Source organism: Pundamilia nyererei, unplaced genomic scaffold, assembly GCF_000239375.1.
Source record: "Pundamilia nyererei isolate P.nyererei 1_Seehausen unplaced genomic scaffold, PunNye1.0 scaffold00102, whole genome shotgun sequence".
NCBI classification, from domain to species: Eukaryota; Metazoa; Chordata; class Actinopteri; order Cichliformes; family Cichlidae; genus Pundamilia; species Pundamilia nyererei.
The window spans coordinates 594653-615919 of NW_005187503.1; the positions used below are offsets into that span (position 1 = coordinate 594653).

The 21267-nt window shown below is 40.3% G+C and overlaps 1 protein-coding gene across 5 annotated transcripts in view; it reads left to right on the forward strand.

The window, feature by feature from the left end:
* Positions 1 to 20854, forward strand: part of LOC102199681 (myocyte-specific enhancer factor 2D homolog) — a 31302-nt gene extending 10448 nt beyond the window's left edge. The window contains exons 3-13 of one of the 5 annotated variants that reach the window (XM_005740616.1): positions 899 to 1102; positions 1752 to 1889; positions 5052 to 5268; positions 6200 to 6256; positions 6807 to 6988; positions 8370 to 8399; positions 11553 to 11673; positions 11828 to 12005; positions 14474 to 14542; positions 15950 to 16000; positions 16513 to 20854. In XM_005740616.1, coding sequence (XP_005740673.1) covers positions 899 to 1102; positions 1752 to 1889; positions 5052 to 5268; positions 6200 to 6256; positions 6807 to 6988; positions 8370 to 8399; positions 11553 to 11673; positions 11828 to 12005; positions 14474 to 14542; positions 15950 to 16000; positions 16513 to 16975 — 1710 coding nt within the window. In that variant the 3' untranslated portion in view covers positions 16976 to 20854. The remainder of the gene's footprint in view (positions 1 to 898; positions 1103 to 1751; positions 1890 to 5051; positions 5269 to 6199; positions 6257 to 6806; positions 6989 to 8369; positions 8400 to 11552; positions 11674 to 11827; positions 12006 to 14473; positions 14543 to 15949; positions 16001 to 16512) is intronic. The other 4 variants (XM_005740618.1, XM_005740617.1, XM_005740620.1 and 1 more) reach the window with 4 other exon arrangements.
* Positions 20855 to 21267: the final 413 nt, after the last annotated feature.

Consider the following 21267-nt stretch of genomic DNA (forward strand, 5'->3'; position numbering starts at 1 on the left):
TCCGAAAAGAAAGAAAATCTGTTAATATAATGTAATAAATTACAAACAAGCTTTACACTTTTAAAACAGGCGTCTGTAGGGATTGTCCTGCTTTTGGAGCCTTTCTAAAGGGGCCACTAGAGGAACTGTAGTTATTAGTACTTAACTTCAGCTCTGTAGGTTACCTCCTGGTTAGGTAAAGCTACTTTCACCTGCTCCCTTGTCACATTTAAACACCACATCTCTTATTTAGCAGAGTTTGATCCAGATGCCCTTCCTGATGCAAAAGGGGATTTTTGTCTCTGGCTGGAGTTGAATTAGTGACCTTTCTAAATACAGATATTAAATATAAAACAGGTCACCATGAAGCACAGAAATGACCGAGCATTCAGTTGCACAATCTATGCATCTCAACACTGACCGACTGATTCACAGTCAGTTGGGAAACAAATAAAAAAAAAAAAAACACAATATAGGAAAAAGTTTATGACCTGCAGTATTTATGCCAAAGTGTGCATCTCTAGTTCAACTTAGACCACATCTAATTATAGCAGTATCGATGCTGAAAACTGACTCACTGTGCTTCATTGATGCCTCTTTATTTATGATGTTATTGCTATTGTTGTCACTTGTACACTGTTATTTGTGTGTGCTTTTACCTAATGTGTCTATCTGCTGTGTGAAATATGTGTTTGTGTTACAGGCAGTTGAAATAGTCACAGACTTACTTTGTCTTTGTAAAGATTTCATTTTATTTTGCAGGCCTAGACCTGTTTGCGTGTGGTGCACAGAAGACCTGTGTAAAGGTCTTTTATAGGAGTTACAGCGTTAGTAGTACTTTAACCCTGAGAAACCCCTGGGAGTTTTTTTACCCTGCCCTCTGCTGTTTTTACAAATCCTTTCTTCTGTTTTCTTTCAGGTGACATTCACAAAGCGAAAGTTTGGTTTGATGAAGAAAGCCTACGAGCTGAGTGTATTGTGTGACTGCGAGATTGCCCTGATCATCTTCAACCATGCGAACAAGCTGTTCCAGTATGCCAGTACTGACATGGACAAGGTCCTGCTCAAATACACAGAGTACAATGAGCCGCATGAGAGCCGGACCAATGCCGATATCATTGAGGTTAGTCGATGCATCCTCACCATTTGTGCAGAAGTGAGTAAGCTAAGGCCTTGATTAGATTTTAAATAATATGGAAACTGTCAGGGCTGAACTGTTGCACCAACTCTTAAAACATAAAGAGCTGTATAATGCTGGCAATATCCCATTTAATCTGTTAAATATGTAGCCATATGCTACACAAGCGATTTGTTTTTGTTTGTTTTTCTTGTCTTTTAGCTGTATTGTCATCATTTCACCAGATTTTGATTTATTTGCTGTTTGCTTTTGTGTTTTTGATGTGACAAAACCAACAAGATTAAAAGCTTAGGCTTCTTGAAAAAGGCTTTTTGACTGTTGTTTTAATGCAGTCTCTGAAGAAAGAATTTGAAGTGTTATCTTATCTTTGTGTGATCAGAGGCAATGTAACCGGCGCACCTCAGTGTCATTGTCTCAAGTCACTGCCTTCATTCAGGGGTGTTATAGAGAAAGTAGTTATAATTAATGGGAATTGTGTTTCTGACTTCACAACCGTGATCAAATAATTTTCAGTGGCAGCTGATTCTCTTCCACCTACATTTTCTGAAACACTTTAAATGATAAACTCATGATTCATACTATGATTGCAGTATCATGTCTTCTCACTTCTAAAGCCCAGTTTTTACACTTACAGACTTTGAGAAAGAAAGGCTTCAACGGCTGTGACAGCCCAGAGCCAGACGGCGAAGACTCGATCGACCAAAGTCCCCTTAATGATGACAAATACCGGAAAACCACAGAGGACCTGGATGTTCTCTTCAAACGCTACGGAGTAAGTTTTGTAAACTTCACACTTAAGTCTTCTCTTAATTCATGCAGCATTTTTTTTATATTGCAGTTTGTTCTGCTTATTGGTCAAACACTTGTCTGTTGTTGTTGTTCTGCTTTGTCTTAAGTACTGACAGGAAACTGCTACTGGTAGGAAGTTCCTCTAACGAGTTGTGTTACACTTTACTGTGACCTTTATAAAAAAATGCAGATTGCTTGATTCGTGTTAGAGATGGTGGTATTATTAAGAGCTTTTGTTTGGGGGGGGGGGGGGTTGGTCATTGTTTTGAAGGCAGTAAATGAGTTAGTCTAACTTATATTATTCACAAGCGAGGGCTAAAACTCAACACATCTGTAAAACCACTGCTTTTTGGTTTTTCTGGCCATGCATGCCTTCAGTTCTCTTTATTTTTCTGTTGTATGCTGATGATACTCACCTATATTTTGTGCTTAAAGACTCCAATTAAATAATTGTGCTTTTTACAATAATACCATGTTCATTTATAGTCAATAGATCGGAGTTAAGATCATAACATTTGTACACTGTATCAGCTGCACGCCAGGAAATTTGCACACAAAGGGCATTTTGAAGACAAAACAAAGCAGATAGCACTTCATGTCTTTTATTTAAATGACAAAAGATTACTTGCATCAACATGGCTGCTATTGTTGTATGATTTTTAATTGACCACAGATGCATCAGTGGAAGCAAAACAGGTAATGAAAAGTTGCAGTAATAACTGTAAATCATTCAGGAACTTTGTGTCATTGCATATTTTCAGGTCCACCAGCTTCATATGAGGGAGTTGATGGTGTTCACTGAGTAGTCTGCTAAAAACTGAGAGAGTGGCATAACACTGCTATCTATAAACTGAGACGTCTGTTTATTACCATCAGTAGTAAACTTTGTGAGAGTTCTTAAAATAAACTTTAAGGCTTCACTGGGTGCCACTTGTTCCTTTCTTTCTCTACCTTGGCACCCACCATTCACCTTACTGCATTTACCCCCATTACTCTACTGGATTTGAACAAATTTGTGTCAGACATAAATACAACACCGTGTAAGGTGGAAGTTCACGTGTTGTTTCATAAGCTGTTCAGGCAGGGTTTTGATGTTATAGCCTCATGGATCGTTAACGCTTTCTCCCCATAAAGATGACATTTGATGAGCTCCCCTGTACCCTTAATGTGTTTGACAGCTCAGTATTTATCAATGAACATGTGGTTTGATGACATTAGAATAGTTTCCAGTGGTAGCTGTATAGGCAGAGCTCAATCTCACTATAACGTCTGATGCAAACACAGTCATTTCGTTCCATAAGAAGCCCTCAGATATGAAACCACTCAGTTCAGAAAAGAGCTTCAAAGGTTACTCCTAGTCAGCTTTCAAGGGGTAAAGAGTTAAAGAAAACTGATTAATACCCACCATAACTGCATAAATACCTTCCTATTTCCAAATGACCTCTGCTTTCAAAAATTCTTGAAAAAGTGGTTAGTAGGCAGCTCTTAGGGGTAATAAAAGGCAATAATTTCAGTCTGGTCTTAGAAAAAAAAGTACAGAAACCACTTTACGTAAAGTTTTTAAGGACATTTTAATGAGCACAGATTCAGGCAACATTACAGTTTGTATTTTACATTTGGTACAGCTAGAGTCACTGTGGACAGTTTTACCTCGTTTACTGCACCCTCATGCCATATGGGGTCCCACAGGGCTCAATCCTTGGACCTATTTTCTTTAGTTTGTGTCTGTCTTACCTCTGTAATGCTGATTATTGACATTCGCTTGTCTTATTTAGTAGAAAAACACAAACATGTAGCTTGCCTGCATTCCTGCCTTGGTGCCATTAAGGACTGGATGACTTCAAATTCCTTAAAACCAAACTGTTATTGGTACTGAACATCTTACTAATAGTGTCATTCCCCGTTTTGGACAACTAATAACTGACCCAAAGCAAACTACTCTTTTTTTTTTTTTTTTTTTTTTTTTTTTTTCTTTTTTTTTTTTTCCTTCCCCAAGCTTCTCAGTTTCAACTGTTATTTCAAATCTCTCAGCCCAGTCTTTATATGGGTTAGTATATTACAAAGGTCAGATCAGGACTTCTGAATAATACAGCTGAACACCTTATCCACTCTCTGATTTCCTGCTGATTAGATTATTGCAAGTCATTGTATATATTCCTAAATGATGCAGCACTTTAGCATCTACACTTGGTACAAGACTACTCACAAACACTTTGCGCTACAAATGCATGACTCCAGTCCTTGCAAAATTAATTTGGCCTCCCATTCAGTGCAAAATTCAAATTAAGATTTTACTGATTACTGTTAATAGAAAGGGGGACTGCATTCAGTTTTAGCCCAACAAACTTCCTCTTAAAGTTAGCTCAGCACGATCAGTTCCTCGTTTTAAAAAAAACTTTTAAAAGCCCACACTTGTATATTGGCTTTTATATCGTGGTTTTAATGTCATTTTATCTATTTATAATTTTCTAATGCTACTTTTTTGTGGAAGTGAAAGAAATAAAGGTTGTTATTCTGATGTTCATCAAACAGAGAGCAATGACAGGTTTATATTTGCATTTTTTTTACTCTTTAATAATTATATTTTGACTTGTTTTTCTTTACTTTTTAACTTACAATAATAACTTAAACAATAACTTAAAATAATATTTTATAACATTGAAGGACCCACACAAGCCAGTGTGGGTCCTTCAATATTAAAACTTCTCCACTTCACAATATGTCATACAGCAACGGTTTTCAGTCGTGTTTCTTCCACAATGGTGAAATAAGGAAATGCCTGTAGACCCATATTCATATATTATGTGCACCTATTTGGAGCATGACAATACGTCTTAATTTTACCGTATTATAATAAAAAAAAAGGTATTACAGTGCCTAATTTTTCTTTGAAATTAGATTTGATCTTTTACAAATGAGATGACTAAAACTCTGGAGACAGTTTTTTCCATTACATGCTTTTATATACGATCGTGTAGTTTGTTAGTTGAAGCTGTAAAGTACACAACCTGCCAGTTTTACCACTTTTTTTTTTAATTCCAAAAAAGTAGCGTGAGGCTAAATCTAGGTAATGTTCTGATTGTTATAAAGTAGTGCGGTAATGTCGCGCAGTGGGACTAAAAGTGACGTTTTCTTAATTTCGCAGCAGTCAACAGCTCCGCCTCAGACGTTCTCCATGCCGGTCACCGTCCAGGCGTCCAATCAAAGCACACTGCAGTTCAGCAACCCAGGCAGCGCACTGGTAACTACCTCCTATGTAACATCATCGTCGCTCACGGATACCCACCTCCTGTCGCCACAGCAACCGGCTCTTCAAAGAAATACGGTGTCTCCTGGGTTGCCACAGCGACCAGCCAGTGCAGGTGAGCGAGATGAGGAATGGCCTGTAGACCAGCAAAAGACAGTAAACAGTCTTCAGCGCAGGGATTTTTCTGCTTTTACACGAACATGACTTTTTTAAGTTGCTCATGTTTTTTCAGTGTGTTTGATCTAAAACAAAAGAAGTTGTTTAAAAAAAGAAAGATGACAAAAAATTATCCATGTTTGTACCCCCATAGATTCATTTTGAATTCTTTGTAAACACAAGTAAACGTTGGCCTTTATTAGTTAATAGCAGAGATAATTACAAAATCAAGCAAGGCGACACTGTCAGGTAATCAGAGACTATAGCAGACACTGGAAGCATGCAGCTCCATATCATTATGCATAATAAGCTGCTTTATTCCTCAGGGAGAAATGCATGCCGCTCTCCTCTGGATTAATTTGCTCTGTGTGACATTCGCTACACTTCACTTACACTTTTTTTTTTTTTTCACGTTTATATTAAATTTTAGTTGATTAGTTGATGCATGCAGGGCAGACCTGGAGTTAATATTTATTTAGATTATACTCAATTTAAAGTCCTTTTTTTGGATATACTCATACAGTTTGTGTAATGAAATGCATGGTGACATAATGCATGTGCAGCACTGGTTGGAGCTGAAACCTGAGGAGGGAATGAACAACTGTGTATAAGTCAATAATTAAGATAAAACAAAGAAACAAATAGAGTGCATATAGTATACAGTGTATCCATGAGCTGGGGTCTTTTTCAAAGTACAAAAGATTAAAATGTCCACTGTGGTAAAATGTTATGTGAGAACAAAAGGCAGTTCTCTCATATTTTGAGGCTTTTGTTGCATTAGAAATCACTGAGAACTCCATGTATTACCTTTTCTTCCACTGCCGAACCTTAAAGTGATGTTCTTGTTCTTAAGTCCCAACATTTCTATTAATTTAAGCTTTTATCAATAGGCGCTCTTCTTGGAGGCGACCTGAATAATTCAAATGGAGGATGTCCAAGTCCAGTCCGTGAGTATTAAAATATCTGAGCGCTATCTTCCACTTATTTGTTGTTTTTCACCACAGATCGTCCTTCTGTTATCCGGTCTGTATTGGGAGTATTCGTTCCTGCTCTCCTCCTCTGCACCGTCTGTGATTGTATCTCACAGGGATCAGGGGAAGCCACCAGTAACAACAGAAATGCATGGGATTCCCAGCACTTCCTGCGGGGAATGCAGTCAGCCTGGCACATGCCTTAGTTCTTTATTTCAAGCCTGCACCAGGAAAACGTTTTCATTTACTTACTTTATATTGGATTTCTAGATTAAAAATGTCCAATCTTTTATTTATTAGTACTAGAGCACATTTGCCTCAACATATCCAATAATCTGTAACATTAGAGGGCTTTTACTCCTTGGTTCTGTTTGCACGTCTTTGAAAAACTGTTTAACAAAGAAACCTTTGGGAGGATTATGTAAGCCATCGTTGAGGGGGCACACCGTCTGTACCCCGCCGTCTGCTTTCACCTTTTTGATTTTCCTATTGATTTCTGTCCATTCACACCTCCGTCTCCCCGCAGCTAATGGATACACCAGTGCCAGGGCCTCCCCAGGCCTCCTCACCGTTTCCAACGGCAACAGTCTGGGGAAAGTAGTTCCGGCCAAGTCTCCACCCCCACCTCCGAGCCCCCAGATGGTCAACAGCCGCAAGCCAGACCTCCGAGTCATCACCTCACAGGGCGGAAAGAGCCTCATGCAGATGGTGAGCTTAACTAAGCCGAACTTGTGTTGTCTGGGTCGGTTTCTTTAACGCTTCCATCCTTTAACGAGCAGCATAACACCTCCTGCCTTCACTAAAGTTACCCGCGATGTTGAAGCAAAGACAAACGATGAATCTGAAGGATTATTTCAGGACCACGGGAGGATTATTTTCATTTCTTATCTCAGGAAAGTTTTGTGAGTGAAATGGAAAACCATACAAAACTCTGGGAATTCATATTGATGTGTTGAATGAAATTCAAGAATTACACAGAAGATAAACAGTCTGTTATAGAGGAATGCTTGCCATCAGTTTTGTGCTTTAGTAAAGACCTGGGGGAAGAGTTTTTGTGCTCACTCTTCTCATTATTTAGTCTAGGAAAGTGAGTAAAGTCGTGTTGAATCAGCCTACTCCCACCGACACACCGATGAGATTTCTCTCCTCTCTTTTCCTGAACCAAGCGTGCACCCACGTTTCTTGGAGGCATGTTCAGCAGTGTCTGTGCTAACAAAAAACAGTCTTGGTTTCATCGAGGACTTAAAGTTCATTTCAACAGCGAGGTCCATTTATTAGCTGTCCTTGAGTAACATAAACGTGGTCTTAAGAACTTAAAAATAAGGGGACTGTACTTCTATAAGTTTTAAAAAACATTTCACCTTCTTCAGATCTAAAACCAAAAAAGTGGAGAGTCTCAGACATTTTAAACCCTTGCGTGCTTGTCCCTCAGGTGGTCATTGACCCACTATTGATCATGAGCGTCACCACATGACCCAGGGTATGAAAAAAGACATGGGTCATTACCACCAGAGATTTCAGGTGAATCCACCATGAGACCGATAGGTTCTCCGTCCAAAGTGTTGAACTGAACTGAAGAAGCCTCTTGGATGAGAGGTACAACATCTACAAGTACAATTGCCTTATTTTCAAGCTTTAAGACTACCCTGCCCTGGATGACTGAAAACCTACACAGCTACAAGATAAACATGCACGAACTGCTGGTGTTTTAAGAGCAGAAAGCAGCCTCTGCTACCCAGTACTATTAAAGATTTTTTGCTGCTGTACTACTTCACATTTCCTGCAGCTTTTCCTGTTTTTTCTTAGCTCGGTACAAAGTGATAAATATGTTGACACGGTAACGGCTGAGGGCGATTGTGTGAACGAAAGCTCCAGATTAGTGAGACCAGTCATTACATTTCTAATGACTGTAGGCAGGCAGAGTGATGGCACCGCCGCACATTTCATAATCAGACTGCAAGTATGTCATTGTTAAGCAAGCCACCAGTGAAGTAGCTGCCAGACTACAGTAAGTAGTTTCATTGTTGTTCCATATATCTTTTTTTAATTACCCCAGAGTTGTAACCCTCTCTGTTACCACCCTTTGCAGACAGAGGATGAGCTGGAATTGGTAAACGAGGTGATTTCCCCCACGTCAGTCACTCGCATGAGTCGATGGCACATTAATAGCATGGATGCAGTTCTCTTATAGGAGTTTCACATTGTTCTGGTCTTGCTCCACTCACATTTCTTGGGATGGTCTTTCAGTTTGTGGTTCCCACCTGACTGCATGTGGTTCAGGGCTCATGGATGTGTTGTTCCAGCATTTCTTTAGTCGTGGGCTCATAAACCTGTCAGTGATCTAGAAATACTCAAGTGATTCAGACCTTCACATGAATCAGTTTTGTTTCAGCAGAAGTGTCATACTGTAATGTGCTCCTGTAAGTTTTTGAACCATGCAGGTCCATTTACTTCATCATACGATGCCACTTTAAAAGCATGGATGTCTTCTCGAGGCACCACGGAGCATGCTCCCTGCTCACTGACACTCACACCGACTCATTCCACCATCCTCCAAAAACTGTGTGAAGTACAGATGTTTAAGAACTAACTGGCATTACATTAAAGGCATTTCCTCTGTCACGTATGCATATTTAGCTCTAAAACACTAGGATTTAAACATTTTAGGATTGTGCACCTCTGTATTTATGGTGTTACTATAACAAATTGATTAATGATTAAGATGAAATAAAGCTAATTAGCTATGTTTTTGTGAGGCGATGGCTTCGGCTTTTTAAATAGGACAATTTTGTGTTGAGATTTGTTGAAAACAAGCTATTATTCCACTGTTTTCTGACTATTCATGGGCAGGATTATTATTTGAGACAAAAATGTTATAGCAACATTTACTTATCCCACTTTTAATAATACTGGAGGGAAGAAAACATTGAATTTTCTTGTTATTCTAAAAAATCTGCCTTTGATTTAAGCTGAGTTTACACAGAGAGAGATGATGGTTGCTGCTGATGGTGGTGGTGGCTGCTGCCGTTCCCCCTCTTTCACAATTCCTCCCAAAGTTGACAGGCAAGATTCTCATTTTCCAGAGAAGAGTGATTAATTTTCATCGCTCTCACCTCGCCGCTCCTCCTCACTTCTTCACAAAGGCAGATAATTGAATCCGGCTCCTCTCTCCGGTCTGTCTCTTCTCTCTCTCTGTGTAAATTCAGCGTTACAGTCATAACTCTGTCCGAATGTTTCCTCTCCGGATGATGAGCCTCAGCATCGAGAAGAGTAATTCCAGACCTGAATTACTGCGTCTTTGGCCTTTTATTCGCAAACCTTTTATTATTTCCTTCTGTTAAAAACCTCCATCTGCTTTTATCTGTGATATAATTCAGCTCAACCTGACTCTGGAGGGTTGTGTTTCTTCACAGATTTGTGTGTTTCAGCGAGTGTACATAATAATAAAACCTCAGGGCAGCAGTTCCACAGATTTCGCAGTGTGACTGTGGCACCTGTGTTGGAGAAACACTGAATATCTTGTCATGTAAATGGGTGACTGGATGTGCAAACAGTCATCTCCGTGGCTTCTATAAAACTGAGTGATAGAAACATAAACAGGATGCTTTACCACTCTCGCAGCGCACTGCAAACCTTTACTGACATCCACTGGAGAATCATGAGATGAGCTCTGCATTGAGGCAAACAGGATCAGCTTCAAGATAGCTGCAGATAACGTCACCCGTTTGTAGTTTATTATAGTGAGACTGGAGAGTTTATTCTGAAATTTACCATTTAAAATTAAAACACACTATATGCACAGTAGATGATATTAAAATTGAAATGGGAAATTTTATTTCCTATTAAATGTTTATGCCATTTTTTTTTAAATCGAAAGGCCAAAAACACAGTGAGCAACTGTATGTATGAATACGATGGTAAACTGAATGAAGAAATCAAAGAGCCATTTTGGCTGCAAGACCCTGTGATGTACTTTTATCGCTTTTGACCTTTTTAAATCAAACAAAATCTTGATTTATCAAGAAAATATGGCAAATAAGTGCAGATGATACAGACTGGGAGGAGTTTCTGCCATGTGAAAAACTAAGTACACCCTCAATGCTTCCTTAGTTAGCATGTTACATGTTAAAGTTCATGACATGAGAATAAGAAAAAGACAGAATGAGCATGGCTTGTTTGGGAGGGTTAACATAAGACATCTTCTTCTCTCCAGGAAGAACGTGGCAGCACAGCTTAGGTTTGCAAAGCTGCATCTGAACAAACTGCAAGACTGCAAAACAGAATATCAGCACAAACACCCCATACCAGCTGTCAAGCACGGCGGTGGAGGGGTGATGATTTGGGCTCTTTACGCAGCCACAGGACCTGGGCACCTTGCAGTCATTGAGCCCAGTGAAATCCTCTGTATACCAAAATATTCTGGATGCCTGCAAACTTCAGTGAACTGAAGCAGTCTTGTAATGGAGAGTGGGCCAAAATTCCTCCACGATCATTTGAGAGACTGATAAAGTCATACAGAAAACTATTAGTTCAAGCTATTCCTGCTAGAAGCGACTGAATCATGGGATGTACTTATGTTATCACAGAGCTGTACTGACTCCTATTTAAACTTTTTCACATCACTGTGGATGTTTATATCCAGATAAGCCATATTAAACTTAAACAGTGATTGTATAATTTTTATTGAACATATTTGTATAGGTTTTTACATAAAAACAAAGAGCACCAAATAGAACAGTAAAGAAAGAAAATGAGACGAGATGGATCCAAATTTTGCTAAAATATTTTAAATTAATCTGTTGATGTTTTTTAAAAATGCATTGATAAAGTATTGAATTTCTACAGAGTCTGTGTGTCGTCAGAGTCGATCTGCTTGGGAGGATTTACTTTCACATAATCTTTTATCTAGTTAATTGATCTGATTTACATTTTGGTAATTATCATTAATATTCGTGGAAGCTTAATTTGAATAAAATGTGGCAACTGAGGGTTGAACAATGTGCCTTTAATGTAATTCTATAAATCACCGAGAACAATGAAAGTGTTTTTGATGCATGTCATCAAGAACGTCCCGACAGTAAATCCACACTTAACTCTGAGATTTACTCCATGTGGAACGCCATTATGAATCCAGCCATGTGCACATCGTCATTCCCAGCATGTCAGAGTGTACATTAAACAAAAAATAAGTCTTGACTCCTTTGGGTCACATGTGGAAGTTTTGATCCTTTCTGTCCTGCTCTCACTAACATGCTATGGTCCTCTTTGGCAGAACGCCCAGCGGCTGGCAGCTGGAGCTCAAACTCTCACCACGCCAGTGGTCTCTGTAGCCACACCGAGCCTCCTGGCACAGGGGCTGCCCTTCTCCGCCATGCCTACAGCATACAACACAGGTGAACTCAACACGAGAGCTTTGGCAGCAGCAATATCCTTTTTAGATGAAACAGAGTTTAATAATTAAATAACAAGTTTATGTAATTATTCACCCTGATAGCTTAAAGAAGAAATCTATTTTGAATTCCTGCTGTGACCTTTGCCCCCTCTCAGAGTACCAGCTGACCAGCGCGGACATCACTGCTCTACACGCTCTGGCGTCACCAGGAGGCTTGCTGCCCACTGGCGTGTCCACATGGCAGCAGCAGCAGACGGTTTCCCAGCCAAGTCAGCAGCAGCAGCAACAGCAAACACAGCAGCAGCTTAACTTAGCATCACTCAGCAACTTGGTGTAAGTCTGCTCTTCATCTTCATCTTCAGCAGTTGAACCTGCACTCAGGTCCAGAGACGGTGGCAGCTGAGACGTTCCTGTAATGCCTCTCTAACCCTTTTAATGCTGATGTACTGAATCTACAGACTCTCCCATTTAGCTTGCATGATATCCATACCATGACCTTTATATGCAAGCAATCCACATCCTTTTTTTTAGCGATCTGGTCTCTCACCAGCATCTCACCATCTCAGCCTTCTCATAACATCAGCCTGAACACTGTTCGGCTTTTTCTGGGTTGATAAAAAAAAAAACATTACGTGGAATGAAGAAGTGGTTTTATTGCCTCACAGTGGAAACAAAATGACACAATTATCAGATGATTATTATTATCGAAACCCTTTATCACCCACACGGTTCTCAGTCAACTAAAGCTCCCCTGAATAACCTTGTTAGGCAGCGTGTTTATGTACGCTCAACTGACTAGTAAACATCAGGTGGCTCGCTTGGCTGAAAAGGCACTACTTTTCCTGTTAAAGTGAATCTTTTACTGGAAGTCATGCTCCTGTCATTGGCTGTTATTGGCTGTAGACCACTGAATAAGTCTCTTTGTTTGCCCCTGTTGCGTACAACTTTCCCTGAGCCATGCTGAGACAGAAATAAAGAAAAAATATCACAGCATCAAAAACAAATATGATGAAGCTGCTTCCAGCTACACTGAGAGCTACACAAATTCCTTATATTGGAAGAAGAATACAGGTCACTGCATCTTTAAACTGTGTGCACAGTGAAATGTAGTACAATGTCTTACGTAAATAATTATAAATGGGATTGTGTGTTTTACTTCCTACAGAGACAGAGTGCAACCTTTCATTCTGCAAAATATCGTTATAAAGGCCAAAAATATAGAATTTCATTATGTCAAAGGAATCTTTTAGGCTATTGTCTAGTTAGCTGTGGCGAGTTATTGTTAGCAAACTTCTGTGACATTTTATGCTGTCCAAGATGAAAGCTGATCAGTGTGAAAGAATCAGGATAAGATCCTCAATCGTGGCTACAAAACTGTGATTGTGCCTTGTACAGGGGTAAAAGTTCAACAGTTTTGTAAGCAAAGATAGCATGGGACAAACTTAGGATGACCCTGCTGCCACAGCGTTTATCTACTCACATGCTTATCAACCAGACAGCACCAAAGAAACTTAAATCGAATATATGGAAGTAAAACTTAACTGCCTCAGAAGCAAAATGACACAACGTCAGATGATTTGCACCAAACAAAAAAAGGTTAAAAATGAAATCTATTTGAAGTTTGGCAGCAGAAAGTTGTTTGTATGATCTATCATCCAGCTGTTATCAGAGCCAACAGCCATTTGTCTTCATCCCAGTTCAGCATTAACCTCGTAGAGTCTACATTCATCAGACTTGTTCTACCCAAATTGATTAAATCCAGGATTCATAGCGAGGCTATATTCACCTTATAAAGATGCTAAAACTGTCGAGTGTGTGTAGGCATTTCATTGCAGACATAACGTTACAGCCTTCTGAGTTACCCACAGTTTACAAACTGTCACAATCCTTAAGCTTCATTTAAAAATCATAGCGATGACAAAGTGATGTTTAGATATTTAACCAATCAGCGACAAAGTGGTGTCGGTGTACTGACAGTGGGTTAGAGCTGCGTTAAATCTGAGCTGTGGCAACATTGTAACTCCAAACCTTTCTGATACCCTCCGTAGTAGCTTCCCTAAAAAATATAACTACACGTCACTCTGATGTCACATACGTAGGCTAAATGAAGGCTGACTGTTGATGTTATCCGGTTTTTACAGTCTTAGTCTGGGTCACTGAACTCTTCTTGGTGGAGGCACCTTCACTAAATACAAATTCACAGGTTAGCTGTGTGACGGTAGGACCTAAATGCACTCTGTCTCTATAGGTTTAATTCAGCTTTGATTTCCCTCAGCTCAGGAGGGAAACACAAAAAGGATTTCGATCCTCGGTAAACTATTTTGTCAGTCAACCTGAAAATTTATAGGAAGCGAGAAACGGTTTTAAAGAATCGCCACAGTTCCTCGGTCCTGATGTGAATGGTTCCTCATTTTAGGAAACAAACCTGCCCGCATTTGTTTGTCAGCACAACTTTGGCTCGTCCTTCATGAAAACATTCAGTCAGACTTTGCCTCATGTGAAGATGTTAGATCTTCTGCGTAGGAACGTAGGGGGAATAATTAAATGTAATTTCGATGTAATTCGGGACTTGCATGCACAGTATGATGCTATTTTCAATATGGAGGAAATGCAGTGTGATTTAGAGAAACTGTTATCAAGTTAAGCAGATGGTTTCACTGTTTTTCTCCCTTAATAAGCAGCATCTGGACTGGATTATATCAGTGCGGTGTGGGTGTGACTGAAGAGCTGTGTGAGCTGGGTTGGGGTTTGGTAGCGTGAACACCAGAGCCTTGAAGTGTGTTCTCTCCTCTCGTCCACAGCATGTGGGGCGTGGACAAACAGAGCAGCGAGCTGTCTAGCCAGGTGTCCAGTCTGGCTGCCAATCTGAGGTGAAAAGCCACTAATAGTGTGTGCGTGTGTGAAATGTCATGACCTTGTCTGTAGGGGGGGCTGTAGTCCACTTTGCACTTGAATGGGATTCTGTCTAAAACACAAACAACACTCAGTGCGTGCTGCCGTAGACAACGTTTCTTTTATTCTTTTTACTAACAACCGGCCTTAAAAATAAACTTTCTGAGCTTATTATTAATTTTGGGAAGACAGAGCAGGAAGAACTCTTCAATAAGAGCTTTCAAGAATATTTAGACTGTAAAAGAAAGGATTGCTCCGTCTATAATAAAGGCCTTGAAGCTACTCCTCATTTCTTTATGTTTTCTAGGAAATTTGGAAATACATGCAGCAGTTTATTGACACCCGAATGGGAAAAGAGTACATAAGGCAAAAAACTGCATGTTTTGTGTGTTCATCATCAATTTTGACATGATCCTCAACATCAAAGAAGGCCCAAACCATGACAGAGCATCCTTTGTGTTTCACTTAAGAAATCGGAACAAACTCTGTTTTTGTGACAGGCAGCTGGTAACGACGTCTCTAAAAAATACACTTCTAATTGGTTCTTTGCTTAGTTGTCTGTTATGCATAGAAAACATTTAGAGGCTTTCTTATGCTTGAATGATTCACAGGTCAGTGTTAAGTGGTTTAACAAACAAAACAAAACAAAAAATGCTCAGGTACAAGGACTGGACCGGTAATGAGTGAAAAAACAACCAATTTCCAAAGAAACACTTGGAAGGAACTTCAGAAATCCTGGAAAACTACTGTTCAAGATCAAAATACATTAATGTCTTTCTCCTTGGAAGCAAAATATAAAGAAATGAGGGGTGACATAGGTATTTTACCTAATTGTTTTCACAGTGTATTTCCAAATTAGGCCAATAGATATTTACTTAAATTGATCATTTATATATCTTTTTTTTAAATTTAAACATACATGGATACGGTGGCCCTTAAGGATCAAACAAAAAGCTGCAAAAACTGAAACAGCAATTGGACAAAAGGCACAAACATTAAAAGTAATAATTTGTACCATGTGATTTACATGCCATCATGTTCGCCACTCTCAAGCTTTGAAGAAAAGAACTTTGTCCATGTTTTTGCATTCGATCTTGTACTCTGTTACTTCTTTAGGGCCACCGTCCACACTCAGGTGTTCCGATTAACACGTGAATTCCTGCATAAACGCTCCACACGTTGTGTATTGTGTATTTGTAGATCAGAAAACAAGATTTTCTTATGGGTTTTGTTGTGCTCTTGCTTCCAAAACATTATGAACATTATTGCTGTTGTTGGAAAGAAAACGTTGCCCGCAATAATGTTTCACACCTCTCTCCACACATGCCTTCTCGTCCACCTGTTCCCTTTGGTTTGGGCTCCAACATTTTGTTTTCTTCCCACAGTGTTGGCTCTCCGTCCAACCTGCTCTTGGGTAGAGATGAGTGGTTGGGCCGGTACTGTATCACACTTCCTTTTTCCTGTGTGTCTGTGCGCTTTTGGCTGCCTCGCTCTCTTAGCATGTCTGGTGCCGTCTGCAGTCAAACAGGAAAAGAGACTTAGTTCCGGCTTCCGCCATGTTCTCTAACCCGAGATTACTTTGTGTTTTCTCATTCTGGAGTTTCTACACCGTCACAGCTGACTCATTGCAAACCACCCTGTCACTCGAATCATTTCACGCTTCTTCGGCTGTTCTGTTGATCTTTTGGGAGCAGTTGGGATCTTAACTCCTGCTTTTAAAAGGCTCAGATTTGATTGTTTTTATGGAATAATGGAGTGTTGCTTTTCCCTGTTGGTGCTGTGCTTCGTAATGTGGGTTATGTCTTCACATGAGTGGTCTTCCAATTTTTCCATATTCCCTTTTGTCAAGTGGCTAATTATTTGTAAATTGTCTCTTGCTTTTCCTCTTTGTTCTGCCCTTTATCTTCCTTCCATTTTTCTTCCTCTGCCTCTGTGACCCCATTCTCAGGCCGGTGACCAACATCCCTCAAGGCGCCATGCTGACCGTCAACACAAGCTCCGGCGTGAGCATCAAATCGGAGCCCATCTCGCCCGGCCGGGATCGCAGCACCCCTTGCCCTCCTCCGTCTACCACGCCATCCTCGACCTCGGGAGGTACCATCCTGACTGCTCCGCCTCAATACCCCGGCTCCCTGCTATGCCTGGAGCCCCCGACCGGCCGCTCGCCCGCAGACAGCGTAAGCAGCAACGCCAGCTCCTTCGAAGGCAGCGACCGCGACGACGCTGGAGCGGCCGGAGGTGGCGCGGGAGGAGGAGGCGGTGGAGGTGGAGGTGGCAGCTCGGCAGGTCCCACCAGCCGGTCCGTGCCGCCCGACTTCAGCCCGTCGGCCGAGCTCCTCAGGGCGTCGAACGAACAAGACCAGGAGGGAGGAAACATCAAGCGCATGAGATTGGATGCCTGGGTCACATAAAGGCACCAACACCTTCTCTCTGCACCCACAGTGAAGTTTTGGTGACTCCCACAACACGCACCCACACTCATTCTTAGTCCCACCACCACTGCCCCGACCCCACTGTCATGTGACACTATCATCACACACAGTTATATTACTCAGCGCGTCACTCAGACTTCAGAGGCTTTGCCAAAAACCCCATTAAAAACAAGCATAAAATTCCTGATGGACGGCTCCGAGCTCAGCTGGATATTTTAGCCCCTCGGATGGAGGGACAGTAGATTTTTAAAGCCTTCTTGCTTGAATGGACTCCCACATATTGATATTTTTCTTTTTCTTCTTTGGTAGAAATACGTTGTTTAAAGTGAAACCACGAAACAAACATTTCTCTTTCACACGGTTTCCGTATCGCCTCCATGTATTTACATCGACCTCCTTTCATTTTAATACAATGTGACTCGTGGCCTGTCGACATTACGGGACTAATGCCGCACGACTCGCCACTTCCTGCTCTCCAGAATCCAGCGTTTATTTAGGCTGCGTGCTGTCGATTCTCCTGTAAGGCACTTCCAAACTGCACTAAAGGAAATAACTTTATCTGGACAAAGACTGAGCAATTTTTGGCACTGACCAAAACAGACTCAAGCAAAGGTCTTTCTAGGTAACAATATTTCTGTGTCAAAGGATTTTTTATTTTTTATTTTTATTTTTTTGCCTCTGCTGCCACGACCTCATGCAACCAGGCAGGCCCCGAGCCCCTCAGGTGGCACTCTGCAGCTGTGTGAGTCGAGCACCTCGCCAGAGTGCCAATATCAACTTCTCTTTGAGATTTAAATAAAAGAAGAGAAACAAACAAAATGCCAAATGCCCCTGTTCTCTATAGGGACATGCTATCGCTCGCACTGTCGTGAAACATTGAATTGTATTGGCGGTCACTTTGTTCACAGACTGGGGTGCTCCTCCCGTCCTCTCACCTCATCTCCTCTGGAACTCGGATGGAAATCCAGCCGGTTACTCAGCTTATTAGCAGGAGTAGATGCCATCCAAGTGAAATTCAATAGTAAGAGTTTTTTGAGCCTCTGTTGGCTCTTTTTTTTTTTTATTTGATTTGATTTGATTTTTTGGAGTAGGGAAGTATTTGGTTCTCTATCTGTTGGTATTTTAAAACTCTGTTAGTCGTCCAGAAGTAGGAATTCCGACTTTGTATAAAAATCACTCCTTATACAAAATAAGCTTTGATGTCCTCTTTAGCTCTCTATAGCTCTCCTTAGCTCTTTGCCGTGTTTCGAAAAAGTGAAAGGAAAAAGACATTTTTCTATATTTCTACCGCTTCAGTTGGCGACAAAGTAAAAATAGCTTTTCGGCTTCAACGACGTGTATGTACATATGAATATATTTGCATAGACTTTGCTAGGTATCCCTAAAAACAAGCAATGTGTTGATTCTCAGTGGATCTGTTTGCATATATGAGTGTGCATTTGATATGTTTTGAGATACAGGTGCAGGGGTTACGCCGCGCTGGGTGGTGCCGGCGGATCGGACGTGTTTCAACTAAACCTATTTTATTCTAGTGTCGATGGTGTGTGCACTTTCCGTCTCTCACTCACAGAGGCCTGCTTGGTTGTGGTGTCATCATATTCGCTTGCCACAGTTCTTCTTCTTTCTTTCTTTTGAAGAAAAGAACCCACGATCAAAGAAAGAATCCTACACCGTGACATAAACTTATTATCAGGACACTGCCGTTCACTTCTAGCGTAGAGAGGTAAAATACACTTTGACGGACTCGTGTAAAATCTTTTCCACGTCACGGTAAGCTGACAAGTTCTTTTTTTTTTCCCATCGGGAAAACCAAGTTTGACGTTTAAGTGTAGCTTTTCTTGAACAAATCTGTTTTTCGTTGAACCATTTCAAGTGTGTGTATTGGTGTGTGAACCCAGGCTGTTTATCGCTCTCGATTACTTTACCTTTTTTTTTCCCCCCCTGGAGACGATGCTCAAAGTGCAGACCGGCTGTTATTTAAACAATCCTACACCTTTCCGTCAGTGTAGGTGAGCAGCGTTTGACGCCGACTCTGGGTTCATGCCGCGAGTCGGAAAAAGACATTGGGGCCGCGTGGGATTTTCTCCAAAAGACTGACGCGTCTAGCGGCGGCGTTGCTGAGGTATTTCATCGTCATCATCATCATCATCTTTCCTAGTATGTGTGGAGGGTAGTTTTTCACTCCACTGATTTCAGGTTAGCGCTGCTTTCCCCTCTCAGTCAGCCACGGTTAGCAATTTAACAGCCAACACTTTCAAAGAGCGCTTATTGGAGAAGTTTTTTTTAAAGGAATACTTATACAGTGAGTGGGAACGAGGAGATCTGTGCTTTTACTTATGTGGTCAGTATGTACACAAAACACCAGCCAACACGCCTGATGCTTACCTCTAATGCTGCATTTATGAAAGCGAATTATTTACATTATTTACAGCTGCAGATTCAAACGTTAAAATACAAATTTCCCAAAAATCACTAAAGAAAGTGAATAATGTGTGATTCCCTCCAGAGTTTGTCAGAGTCGGGAAGTGATGCAAGCATGAAAGCTGTCAGTAATCTTTAGTGTCTCTTAACCTTATAATGCCCTTAATACAGGAGTTTCTGAGACCTTTATCTCATTAACATGATCAATACTTGCCATAATTTTAAAAACTTATGGACAAAACTCTTTTTTTTTTTGGTCTAAAATTGACATTGTTGTTAACAAAAAATTGCCAAAAACACCCAGTGTATCAAACGCGATACAAAGAAATATATAGCAAGTATATAATCAAAATATATCATACACAACATGATATAGCAAAAACATCTTTTGTTGATTTTGCTTTAAGGGTTAATGAACATCTCAGTTTGAAAAAATCAGAATTTTCTGGCTGTTTTTTGATGGGTTGGGTCTTACAGGATTAAAAAAGGGTGCCCATTTTTCTCCTTATACACAATATGAGTCTAGATTCGATTGTTTGGGGACCTGTGTGCAAATTAGATATGTCACCAATCAAAGCATTTAACGTGTGTGCAGTAAATCCAAGTGAGAATCTTGAACCGTTTGCAGGCCTGTGTCACCATTTGGATAATTTTTACACTTAAAATCAATTCAATTAAATTTGTTGTTTTTATCCCCCGCTTGTATAAAATGTACATAAATAAATTTGGATGTCTCCACCTGACACGTCTTGGTGTTAACGACCATAAAGTCAGCTCGAGCTCAGTTATGCGTCGTCTGCATCCATTTTCACAATACTATAAAAGTATCAAGCTCAGGCATTTACATTACACAACTACAAGCTGCGGCACATCTCAGAGTTGAGATGCAAGATCTCAAAATTAATGCAGCATTTTTCTTTTTTTTTAGTTAAAATGACAGAGTGAGCTTTAGAGGTGCTGGCAGGCAGAGTGTGACCGTTGGACCGTCGTATCGAGCCTCTTCTCCGGCCTACATCCCATCAAGAAATTTCAAGATGTCAAACTATTCCTTTTGAACACTCGGGATGCGTGTCCGCCTTCCTGCAGACAGAGCTAACGATCTCCTCTCGTACCACCCGCTCATTTCCACTTTTAGAAAAACTCACCTTCAGTGGCATCTCTTCGTTTCTGTGGGCGCTGATGTTTGACTGAAATGTGACACCACACCGATTGGCTTTGTTCATGTACAAAAGGAAAAAAAAAAAGGTTCTCTGTCCAATCTAGCAGTGTAGTCACAAGACAATCTATATGAGGAATGAAAACCTGCACCCCTGTTACTTGTTGTGTACAATGTTTTTTAGAATCTCACTATTTTTGGATTAATTTGTGCTGGTGACAGTTCCATTGTCTATTATTATTATTATTATTATTATAATGATATTATTATGGAGCTATTATTTTATTGCTATTTTTTTGTGTAGGATAGCCAACTGTTTTTAATTTCCTCTTTCTTATTTTTCTCTTCCGTATCATAAACATATAGTACTGGTTTCCTTTTTTGAGGCAACTTTGCTGACAATTGCACGATCAGTTATTGTGGTATTAGCAAATGCAATGAAGGAAATACCAGTTAAATGCTGCAGTTTTAATTAAGATACAGAATATATTTATAAAAACGGGAAACAACTGAAATTAGTAAAATCCTGAAATTTGAAACATGTAAATGCATGGGATACAGGTAACAATGACATATGTTACGTACAGTAATGATAAGGACATGCATCAGAGATGAGTTTTAAAACAACTCAGAATAATGTAGCATATGAAATACTAAAGATGAAATTTATAGCTAATATATTGTGTTGAGCTGG